The sequence below is a fragment of the Stegastes partitus genome, unplaced genomic scaffold, assembly GCF_000690725.1.
Source record: "Stegastes partitus isolate 25-593 unplaced genomic scaffold, Stegastes_partitus-1.0.2 Scaffold371, whole genome shotgun sequence".
NCBI classification, from domain to species: domain Eukaryota; kingdom Metazoa; phylum Chordata; class Actinopteri; family Pomacentridae; genus Stegastes; species Stegastes partitus.
The window spans coordinates 111,192-123,916 of NW_007578102.1; the positions used below are offsets into that span (position 1 = coordinate 111,192).

Genomic DNA, 12,725 nt, shown 5'->3' on the forward strand with positions numbered 1-12,725 from the left:
ATTGCAATTACATTAGTTGAGTTTCCTCAGACCTGCTAATGTGCAGAATGGCTCTGGAGAGTTGGTGTGCGAGTGTGTGTGTGTGTCTGTGTGTGTGTGTGTGTGTGTGTGTGTGTCTGTGTGTGTGTGTGTGTGTGTGTGTGTGTGTGTGTGTGTGTGTACATGTGAGTCCTGTAAGTGAGTGTGCAGTTATGGCTTTTTCCTTCCCTTTTTGTGCAAGCTGACTTTTCTCCTGAGTTCTTTCCACTTGAGAGCTGTTCACACCTACCCAGCTCACTTGAGCTGTTTGTGCGTGCTGTAAACTCAACAACTACCAGTTACTGTCTATAAAAACTCTTCCTCTTAGCTCTGTCTACCTATTTCCCAACGCACATTTTGTATATATGCCAGAGGCAAGACTGTTTAGGTTTGGGTTGTTTGAAAAAACAAAACAACAGTAATAAGAAAAAGAAAAACATTTAATTTAATTCAGCTGTTAGAATTACATTTTTTTTATTTGACAGATGCTTTTTGTCTGAAGTAACATACAAATAAGTTACAGGAGCTTTTTCAACATTTTTTTTCTCCCACCCCACATGTAGAAACAGAGCGATGAAACGATGGGCTGGTGTTTGATTGGACTACAAACCTGGGAACATTCCCCGGTGCAGTGCTGGATGCTTCTAGCTATGGCTGCACAATGTACTGTGATGTTTGCATGCACAATAGTCACGAATAAGGCAAATTAACACAAACACATCATGCTGCTCTTTCTATTTGCTACTTGATTAAAAAAAAAATAGAAATACAAAAATGCACGGTTTTCATTTTCCATAACAAATCGACAAGAGAAATCTGTCATAAAAACTCTGTCATAGAACATGATTTACTCCGAGTGAAGGGTTTGTCGGCCTCCACATGTGCACAGTGCAGCACAAACGAGGGCAGAACAGGAGAGAAACACTGAAAAGGAAGATTTGGTTACTAAAACAAACACAACCTAAGTGTGTATGAACATATTTCAGCTGCAGAAAGGATGACTTTCACCACAAATATTGTATTTTCCGGCCACTACACGAGGCGACGCCATGTTGTTTGATGATTTAAGTCAACATCCCAAAGCCACCAAAAACTATTATTCAAGTCATCTGGTGAAAGATTCCTCGATTTGTTCATGTTTCAATCTACGCAATGTCAGTTTTTATATATAGTGCAGATGTGCTTGTAGCTTAGATGAACGTCGGTCTCGCTGCATTTCTAACTCGTTGAATTTTGGAGTTTTAAGGGGGAAAAAAACAACAAGCTCTGCAATGTAGCCTACACATATTGCCATGTGCAGGGATGCTACTGATGTTGCTCACTAACTCAGCAGAGCCACTGTGGGTGTGTGGAAGTAAACTGAATACGTGCAGTCTGAGAGCTTCTCCGTACAGGTTAGAGCGCTGGTGAAACTTCCATCTTTTAACCATATGTGATTGATAAAAAACCCTCTGCTGGATGTGCTTGATAGACTTTTACATGGGAAATCACAATAAACAGAAAGCAGATGAAAAAAGAAAAGAGCACCCATCAAGTTGGGCTAAGAAAACAGCAAATCACCAAAGCTTCCTGCCGCGTGTTAAGGATGTGATGTTGAGCTGTGGCTCCTCTTTGTGTCCACTTGGGTGATAGTCTGATTTTCTGGAGCTCTGCCATTCGCCATGGCAGTTTGGGATTCTTGAGTTTCAAAACCAGAACCAGAAACGGGACAGCTTTTAAGGCTCCACCGCTGCTCCCTGGGCGCATTCTCTGACTACTGTTTCAGATCATTACTGAGCCCCAGTAATCAAAACTGATTTATGTATATTTTGCGTGTTCGGGTATGTTTTCTGTCCAGATGTACGCAGCTTTGTGGTGCTTTTACAATTGCTTGTACGGTATGGGTACGTCTGATGATATCTAACCTTATTAAATATCTTCTTCTTCAGAATTAAAACAGGCAGTGTGCTTTAAAGTTTCTCCTTTTATGGTACTCTGGCTTAAAAAAAAAAAAAAAGATAGATCTTCCGACCTTAGTGAGTCACAGTTTGCTTCCTGCAGTGCGTGAGCTGCGATGTTGTTGAATTGGGGGAAGCATGGGTTTACAATGCAAAATGTTAACGCTCAATCTCTCCTTGTCCTGTTGTCCTCTCCTACCTCACTCTATATCTTTCTGTCCGTTTCTCATCCTTCCTCCCTCTCCTCTTCCCTCGTCTCCCTCCCTTGTCTTCCAGTGGGTACTCCTTACTACATGTCACCAGAGAGGATACATGAAAACGGCTACAACTTCAAATCTGACATCTGGTCGCTAGGATGCCTGCTCTATGAGGTAAACTATGGGAATGTGTGCACACGCTGTCACCTCGCAGTCGAAGGTAGGAGTGACATGAGAACACATCGGCTCAGACAAATACACAAACAACCCATTCTCAATCCTGCGTATTAGAGGACTGTAAAAATATAAATATACAAATGCAGTCCGGACCTGTACTTTCCCACATGGTTACACTTTACATTCACTTAAAGTAGTAATGTGAAAAATTAAAAAATACTTTCATGGTAGTAATATATTTTAATTTTCTGTCACGTTTCTTGATCTGTCTTGTTCTTCTTTTCCTCTCTGTGGCCCGTCTAACTCTTTGAGCTAAAGTTCTTTAGCCTGGGAACCTGCTAAACATTGAAAAGCGGGTGAGTGAAGTGAACTGACACGGCCATGTGTTTTAGATAAGGCTGCCCAGTGACACTGACTAGTTTGATTAGTCAGGAGCAAAACACCACAGGGCTCTGCTGCAGACCACACTGAGTGGAGACAAGCCCTGGAGGAGCGCACACAGCGCAGGGAACAAAGAAAAAAAAGAGTGACGAGCAGAACAATAATAGACATGGATGATAGCAGTCAATCTGACGCTGCACCTTGCCAACTTTCACGTGCGCTGAATACACACAGGCAGGCACAAAACTTAGAAACACACTGCTGGCGAAGGAAATACCCACATTTTCCTCCCCTCGTCTCTCCTAACTCCCCCGAGTTCCTGATCATTTGGGCTGCATTTCAACGCACCAGTGACTACACCTTCTCTACAGCGCCTCAGGCATAGAGGTGGAGAACGCGCAAGGAAGAAGTTCGAGCTCAGCTTGCAGGTCATGGTTGCTCAGAGACCACAGTCCTTCATGCTAATTAGTTCCCCACAATGCACCGCGGCAGTGCATGTCTGTGGTTGGCTGAGAGCGGTGGGTGCTGTGGGTCACATTCTGTTTTTGTGCTTCTTTATGTGTGTGTGCAGCGCGTGTGTGTGTGTTTACATGGAAGATGCTACTTTTTGCTGTTAATAAAGAACAGATTGCTGGCTTATATTACTCTGGTTGCATAGTTTCTGCAGGTACCGGTGTTGCGTAATTACAGCAGGCCTGGACGGTTCTGTTCAGTTAAGGGGATTTCGATGCAGTTGTGAGTTGTGTTTCGTTTTTACTGAGTGTGGTTTCGGTGTTTTGATTCAGCTATAGTAAAAAAAAATAGTAAAAGCCGTATCATTTGCCTCACATGTGGACAGTTTTCTTTGTCTTTCACGCAGTCTCTACATTGGAATCAGTTTGATTATCATTGGAGGTTCTGTTGTTGTTGTTGTTGATCAAGCTGTCCATTTTGAAATGTTCACAGCACTGCTTTTGCAACCCGAGCACCGACTGCGCTTAGTGCACAATACATTGATCTTTTATACATCTCACGGTTAGGAGAACTACTTGGCCATCACAGTCTGGGCTTACATATTGAGAAAGTAAGACGGAGACCAGACAAGAGGAGAAGCAAGGAAAGAGCTGGAGAGGAAAAAATAGATGAGACTTGTTGCTCCCCGAGGTGGTCAGAAGGCAAGGAATAAAGATGTGAGGTGAAAAAGTTTAGGAATCTATACAGGAACAATATAGGAAGCCAGAGAATGGTGAGGGCATAGCCGGTAAAGCCATAAGAGAGAATGAAAAGAAAGATGAGATACAAGGCTGGAGAGATAGCTGGAGCAGAGGGGAACAGTTGGAAGGGGAAAATTACAAATAGCGAGAGCAGGGTTATAGATTGCTGGAGCTAAGAGAAAGATAGGAGGTGTTCAGTCGGTGAGAAAATACTATAGGTACAAGAGCAGAGACAGGACTCCAGCCATCAGGTCAAGGTGAGCCATGCAAGGAGCCTGTGGAGATAAAGATTTTACAACCTTATTGTTATCAGAGCAGTGCTCACCACGCCATGCATATTCTCTTTGAAGAACAGACTCTTGCTTTCCACTTCTTGGTAAGAGGGCTCCACAGTGCATTCGGTGTCAGGAAACTTATCTCTTTCTCTCCAAAACTCTCTCCTCCATTCCTCTTTGCTCAATTCTCCTGCCTTCTGCTATGTTACCCTCCATATGCCTTCCTTTCCTCACTTAACCTTCAGGCATAAGGAATTCACATAGAAATCCACGCCTGATCCCTTCGGTACTCATTGATTTCGCTCTGAACATACAGCAGGGGCTGAGCATTGTGCTGGTTTTTTGTGTGTATGTGCGCGTCCACGGATGTGTGTGTGTTTGTATCCCAGGGAGTTTGGTTCCTTATGTGTGAAACGGCTCCATTTGAGAGCGCTTGCATTTTTCATTCTCGTGCCCGGGGGTTGAGTAAGGGTCTGAAGGGTCCGCCCGTCAATACCTGGTCATTGTATCTGCGTCTATCTTCATCTCCCATTCTGTTTGATCCCTTTCTGCTTGTGTCCAACCTCATTACATCATCTGACCCTGCCCTTCACCCAAACCCCCTACACCGTAGAAAACAGGGATGCTCATTCGGATTTTCTCCCAGAGTGACCGGTTAGGCTGAGGACGGGGTTCGGTCGCATGCCAGTCAATAAGTCTCCTTGCGCTCTTTCATCGTGTTCACAGTCGAAACCACGTCACACTTGCGTTAGTAACTCCCAAAGACCGAATGTGTTTCCTGTAAAGGAGATGCCTTTTACGCACACACACACTGCAGGTCTCCCGCTTGTACAGACATGTTGTGGTTGCAGCGTTTGGTAGAGGAGGAGAGTATCTTGAAAAGCTTTACTGGAACGTGTCTCCTTCCTGTATGGAGCTCAGCCATCCATACCTCTGACTGTGCCCATGTCTCATGCCTCCTGCCTCATTCCACTCCCTCCCGTCTTGTTTTGCTGTTGGTTTTATGAGACCCCAAAATGCTGGGTTCTCAGCAGCTGGTGTTTGCATGCGATGAGCTGCCCCTGTGGCTAGCTCTCTGTATGGTACTGAAAGGGAGGTTGTTTTTTTTTTTTGCAAACAAAGCCTGGGTACCCTTCAGCTCGTACAGTGTTAGTATCGTCAACAAACTACTTAAACCATTCGTGTACAGTATCTCAATCTCGGTTAACGTTTTGGACATTTGTTACTTATGCATGCTCTCAGTCAGCCCTGAAACAAGTCTGCTGCTTTCGGGCCCAAATATTGATTACATTTCGTAACATGAGCTCATTTATACGGCTGTTTTACGGCCATGGTATCCAAAAGTAGAACTTTACATTTTGTGAAAGTTGCAGGAGTTGGATAAAAAGCTGCTCTCATATCTGTCTATTAAATATTAAGCCAATAACCCCCTGTAAAAAACAACAACAACAAAACAACTAATTTTAGTTTTTTCGCCCTCTTTGAGTTAAAGTTCTTCTATTAATGAGTATTAGAGAAACTGACTGGAAAATGTTAAAACCTTTGAGGCTCCTTTTGCAGATTTTGCGTCTAACAGCAAGAAAGTTAAGAAATTTAGCTTTTTTTTTCCTTTAACATTTGTGTTTTAAGTCAGATAGGTCAGTGTAGCCGCAGTGAGACGGGGACATGACAATGCATTCTTAATCAATTTTCTTCAAAAGTTCAGCCCACTTGAACAATCTGATGCTTTCAACTCACCCATCCATTTTTTTTTTTTTTTTTTTGCTCTTATCTTTCTTTCTTCTCTCCTTCTTCCCTTTTAAATGTGTTGAAATAGAGCAGTGATGACTCCACTGGGTGTAGGTATATGTCTAATGACTGTCCCCACGTCGTGACTTATTGCCTTGATTAATATATCATCATAAAACCACATGAAGAACCAACGAGCACATAAAAAAGTCATGCGTTCCTCGCTTGCACAGTCGCGCTTTTGTGTGTGTGTGCATTAGACAAAAGGCAGAGAGAAAAAATACACAAAATGTGCATACGTTTTGCATCCGTGTGTTAACATTTAGGTGTTTATTTTGATGTGACATGTGCCGTAATTATATGTGTGTTTATAAATGAGTAAGTGAGAACTTGTGAGCAGCCCGTCGGTCCCAGGCTGGAGAGGCTCTGGGGATGAAGGGGGTTGGAGGGAGAAGACGGGAGCCTCTCGCAGCTCCTTTTAATTGGCATACGGGGAGAGAAGCTGGATAGAGAGAGAGAGAGAGAGAGAGAGAGTAGGATAAATGTTAATGAAAGTGGAAGGCCCCATCCAGACCTTTTACAACGTGCAGCGATGCTAGCTTTACATGCTTGGGCTGAGGAGAGCACAACCCGGCGAGATAAAGAGCCGAGAAACAAAGGAGAGAGTGTCTCTCTGTGAGCACCAGCTGGAGCCGGAGACTTTGGGAGCGACAACGTTGTTGGACAGTGATGCCATTTTGCCAATTCTCACTTTGGGAACTTTCAAAGGGACGTTTGAGGATTAAGACTTAGTTTTAGGGTTAAAAATGAGGTTCAGGTGAGGGTACGGGGTCTGGATGAGGAATACAGTTAGAGATGGTGAAGGTTAAGGTGAGGGGCTAAGCAAATGTTTTATGTCAGCGAGGGTCCTCACAAAAATAGAAGCGCACATGTACGTGTGTGTGTGTGTGTGTGTGCGCGCGCGTGTGCATGTGCGTGTGTGTGTGTGTGTGTGTGTGTGTTTGCGAGGATGTGCGTGTGTTCTGCCACCAGCAGCTCACACCCCTTAGACAGACAGCAGGCATGCGTGTGCATTGTATGTCTCTCGAATATCAATGAACCATACACACACACACACACACACACACACACACACACACACACACACACAGTTTCACACTCACACACCGGGGCCTCAGAGGTCAGAGAGTGAGTCAATCATCTAAACCGTTGCGACGACACAGTCTGAAAAAAGGAGTAAGTGTGTGTTTTTGTGTGTGTGTATGTGTGGGGGTATGCATCTTTATGCTCGTGTGTGTGTGTGTAGGTGTGTGTGTGTGTGTGTGTGTGTGTACACGCTGAGAGCAGGGGGCCGGCAGCTGTCAGGGGCTAGGAGCAGCAGGCACTAATGAAGCAGATGAATAGTGCAAAAACTCCCAAATACAAACAGGACAGTTGACATTTTTCATCTGTCAAAAGCAGAAGATGCATGAAAATACGACGGGGTCTTGTTTAACCCTTTGCCTCCCGGTGTCAAAAGCTGGCTGGTTTTCTTCTTTTTCTCTGTCTGCCTCTGTCTCGCCTTCTTTTCCTCCCTCGCAAAAACCATCTAGCCCTTACATAGAAATGCACACACTGTGCCACGCGGAGCACCAAGAGGTGTGTGTACGTTTGTTATGAAGCAATTAAGAATGTTTCCCACGTGGTGCTTTCCTTGACAACGAAATAAACTTTATTTTTTTGCCCCTCCCCGAACATGGGCATGAACAGATTCATACTTTTGTGAAAGAAAACCAGCTGAGTTGGAGCCCGCCTGCCGCTGCCCTTTTTGCATTTCAGCGCTCTCAGCGTGGTTATTGGAAAGCGATTCGATTCTGAAATGAAAGTGCAAGATGTCCGTTGACCTTGGAGGCGACGACGACGACGACGCATGACAAAGATCTGAGGTTTTGTGGCCTTGCTGTGCAGATGATGTGTTTAAAGGCAGCAATGAATGTCTGATTAGCTGGTGGTTTAACTGCAGGAAGTGTGGTGTTATCTATCGTACTGCATCTAATGTAGTTATTGGTAGTGTTGCAGCTGGCTCGAGTTAATGCAAGTCAATCCAAAAATCAGCATATTTGACTAATAACTGAGGAACTTGCCCTCCCATGCTTCCCACGTTGTCATGTGTATTTATGTGTTTTGTGCTTGATGTCAAAAACTGAGCGGAAATTTGTTTCCAGAAAATAGTTTTTGTACGTCACTGAATCATCTGTTTTTATTCTTATTTCGAAGCCTTCAGTAATTTCAGCATCCACAGCCAGACTGCTTACTTTAGCAGTGTCCTTCTGAAAATGCACTTCGTTATCTTCAGTGAGCATTTTCAAGGATCTGCTCCCGTTTTTAAGCTCTGCTGTCTGTGCACATGTCCATATCTGATTAACATAATCGCTATTGAATCACATTGAAAATCTCAGGCCACAGATATGAAGCTCTCCCACTAATGCACCCTTGCTGACACACACACACACACACACACACACACACGCACACACACGCACACACACACACACAGGACTATGCATTTCCACACACACACACTTCCCATCACTGTCAGCCACCTGCTGTGCCAGCCTCAGTAGTGGAGCTCAGCAGAGGGGGAGAGGTGTCCGAGGAGAGACGGATCGAAGGAGATCCTCTTGACTTAATGTTGTTGTGTATTTTGGTGAGGACGTGCCGTATTAATCTGTCCGTTTGATTAAGAGCGCAGAAGAATGCACGATGATGAATTATGTCCAGACGAGAGATGGCCCACTGAGATTCTGCTGCCGTCATCTTGACTTCCCACTGGATGCTGTGACAGAGACTCTGTCAAAATCTGTCCGATAGGAAACAAGAACTTTTCTGTCTCTGCGCCGTCAGCGTGTGACACATCTCTCATTGAAGCCTGAAATGATGAAGCTGCGTGGCGCTTCCAGGGAAAAGCCAATAGGTTACTCCTGTAGCCGCTTGCAATGGGAGCCGATGTCACTTGGCGAGTTTCTCTGGTACCTAACGGTGGTCCTGGGTGTTACGATAGCTTCTTCAGTATGCTGCAAGGATAGTGGAATGAGCCAATAAGTTTGTTTTTAACTCAGAACTGTTGTCCCTAGTTGCTGTGAAATGTACGTATATTCAGCAGCACAGCTTCGACTCCCTGTTGTTGCTACAACACGTCGTAGCTCAGCTTCCTTTTCCTCGCTGCTCTTATTCACGTAGCAGTGTTTTGTCTCTGCTGTGCCTGATATTGCGGAAGCTGGCACGTTCACACTAACCTGCTGTGTTCTGTATGGAAGAACTCCATTTGGATTCCTATGTGGAGACTTTGTTCTCATCTGCTTTCACACCACCAATTAGCAGGCTGTCAAACACGTACCGTACTTTCTCTAACAATAATGCAGGGACACCTGAAAGTGGTTGAAATAATAACGTGTAAAATTTCATCTGCCCACTGATAAACCTGTGATGTGTGTTTTTTTTTTCTTTATCTTGTCCTTTTATAGCGAAGCATGTTCCTCATTCCAGTTTGCCATCGTTCCCTTGTTATTAGCATGTCCAACGTCTAGAAACAGAACTATGCAACATACAGGAAGATGTGAGCAATGACTGTCCATCAGTGAGCTTAAATCCTGTTTTCACATTGGTCCAGAAGACACTCGCTCCCTCCTGGAAGTCATTGAGATGTGCAGCAACATTTCAAGGCTCTCTGCCAAAAAACAGGTGCAGGGCATTGAATTGGAATATGGATTTCACAAAACCTGTAGGTATACATATTTAACAGTGCAGCCTTTTGCATAAGATTTCCAAGGAATGCCTAATGAAAACCTCACTTCACATCATGGTGGTTGTACACTGACTGCAAGCCCTCTTTTCCTATATAACACTCTTTTGTAAATTAATAAAAAACAGTCAGCGAGGCAAAACCCCCAAGCACTTAATTACCTTTAACGATACCTGCTGATGGTAATAGCCAGACATTTCAATTTAACTCGGTATTTATTTTTGAACTCCCTGAATGAGGAGGAAAACTGATGCTTGTTACGCAGGTCTGCTGTGGGCTTCACCTTTTAAAAAATAGGAGGTGAGTCAGTCACTATGCCTGGCGAACACGGCGTGCTAGTTTACTATCCTTAGAAAGGCAGGAAGGATTCTTCACCTGCTTCCACTCTCTCCAGCAAAGGCTTCCTCACGCTCTCCATCCTTCCTTCCCGTTCCCATTTGCCCTACCTCTGCTCTGCTTGCTTGCATTTGTTTTTCTCGAGAAGACGGTTTCTTTGCTGCTCCAGCAGACTGAGAAATTCTCTCCTCCCTGCTCCCCTTTCCTCACGTGCCCCATCTCTTTTCCTCACCTCTGTCTTTCCTCTCATTTTCATTTTCTGGAGAGGAAAGACAAATTTTCAAGTTTTCAAAGCAGCATCACAGAAAAGGTCAACAAACTAGAGGAGGGGAAAAAACCCCACATAAGCTAGGGGAAGCTTTCATGGATTTTTATTTTTGTTTTGGTTCACTTGAATTTTATACCATTCAAAAAAATGAAGGTGTGCTGATTTGATATGGACCAAAACTTTAGACGTGTTTGTTTCGCATACAGAGTCACTACTTTTATCAATAAGATGCACCTCAAAGGCAAGAAACTGGAGCCTTATATGTACGATGTCTTTTGTATTTTACATGCTGGAATTTGTGTGTTTTACTCATGATTTAACTTCTGTCACCCTTTGCTCTTGTCCGTCCCTCTCTTCTCTCCACTTGGCTGTTTCTTCGTATGCTTTAGATGGCAGCCCTACAGAGTCCGTTCTACGGGGATAAGATGAACCTCTACTCCCTTTGTAAGAAGATAGAACAGTGTGACTACCCCCCTCTTCCCTCAGATCACTACTCAGAGGAGGTAAGTAGTGTCATCGGTTACCTTTCACTGCTCGGTGTTTTCAAACGACCCCCAGCAGTCTTGACTCCTGAACACCTTAAAATAAACTGACAAAGACCGTCCTTTAATGAGCTGAGAGATGCTCGGCTTCTTTCTCTTTATGCCTGATTTTTTCTTGTATAAACTGATAAAGTTATTTTTAATATGAAACCCACCCGTCCGCCTGAGCTGCGGTACCGTATGATATTACTCTGTGATCAAAAGACCGGCGATGATTTTAGCCGTTTGGAAAATTAAACGCACATATCAAAAGCATCTGGCCGCGCTCGAGAGTTGGGGTGAAAGTAAATGGGCGAGAGTGTCGTGTTTCCCGAACTAAACGTTAAATCATCTTCTGTAATTCCGCGAAGACTTTATCCGTGCACAAAAAACTGTAACGTAGTCGGGCTGTGGTCAGAAGCCGCCTTATTGCTGATTACCGGTGACGTGTGTGTGTGTGTGGATCTGCATGGCTTTGTGTTGGCATGCCCTCTTTGTGTGGGTGGTATTGTTTCTGTCTTTCTCCTCTTCAGTGCATTTAAACGCACAACCTCACACACTGATTCATAGCCATACATGCAGATGCGCTGCAGGTATTGGACCCATTCTGCAATGACGCTGCGCTTTAGTTCTGGACTCACTCAGGCTCTGTGAGTTATTATATTTACTATTACAGTTATCACACAGCTGATCTTATTGCTTGACAACAAAAAGGTGAAGCAGAGATGTCCCCTCTCGTCTGATCTAATGACATCACCACTCATGTTCCAGCTCTTATCCTACAAATTGTATAGATTTCATCATCAAATAATACATCCAGAACCTTTTGGATGAACTGTGCTGTTCAGTCTTTAAATTAAAAGCCATTTCATTAAATATATTTTGCTCTGATTAAGACACCAAAACTGAATCGTTGAGATTTACTCGACTTTTTTTCCCCCCTCTGCTCTAAATTAAATCCACTTTCCATCACAGTTAACCATGCTGCTGAATTTTATGAACTTCTTGCATCTTAGGCATTTTTTAAAGAAACCCAGTAAGAAGGTCCATCAGTGCATTACCGAGACGGTAAACATCCAGCGTGCTCTTTTGTGTGAAAGTTAAGTTTTTGTTTTTATTGGATATTTGTTTTATTGCCACATGGAAAAGATTGAAAACAAATGGCCGCCTGGAACAGTACAACCCAACAAGAACCATAAAGGTTGAGCAAAAATGTAAAGCATGCATGTTGGGGCTGGAACCAGAAAACATGCAGGTAGTACGGCCCTTAAAGCGAGCTCTGCTTCTTTTTATCTTTATGCCTCTTTACGCCACTCGACCATCTGCATGCACGCGTCCACAGTGGCTAATTTTAAAGGGCTGTCCTGATTCATATCTCTCTTGTCAAATAGTAAACCCTGCAGAGCGAGGCTTTTATTATGCTGTGGTATTTACTTCATTAGGCTGATAAAGGCTAATTGCGAGGTGTTTCAAGCCTCTGTGGTGTCTGTGTGTGTGTGTGTGTGTTTTATTTTTTTGCACTTGCAAGAGATATTGTGTAAGTGGAGGCTATATTTGTGTGTGTGTGTGTGTGTTTTATTTTTTTGCACTTGCAAGAGATATTGTGTAAGTGGAGGCTATATTTGTTACAAGAGCTCTCTTTCCACACACACACACCAACCACGCTGAGCTTCTGCGTTGCCCCACATGTCACCCCCATCCAGGAGAAAGGAAGACAAAGCGAAAGAGAGAGAGAGAGAGAGGGAATGATAGAGCGAGAGACAGGGCGATGGAGAGATGGAGATGAGGGGGGTGCCTGCAGCGCCTGTCTGGATGTAAACAATGCTCCTGAAGGATCGGCAGCAAACTGTCAGCTGCTCATCTTTGTTGTGTCATTTAACCATCTCCGTCTATGCTTCCCCCCCCCACCAACG

General features: G+C 44.0%; 1 protein-coding gene across 1 annotated transcript in view; it reads left to right on the forward strand.

Annotated features, from left to right (window-relative positions):
• nek7 (NIMA-related kinase 7) overlaps window positions 1-12,725 on the forward strand; it is a 66,829-nt gene that overhangs the window by 49,828 nt on the left and 4,276 nt on the right. Inside the window, exons 8-9 of the mRNA XM_008284756.1 lie at window positions 2,232-2,326; window positions 10,681-10,794. Coding sequence (XP_008282978.1) covers window positions 2,232-2,326; window positions 10,681-10,794 — 209 coding nt within the window. The remainder of the gene's footprint in view (window positions 1-2,231; window positions 2,327-10,680; window positions 10,795-12,725) is intronic.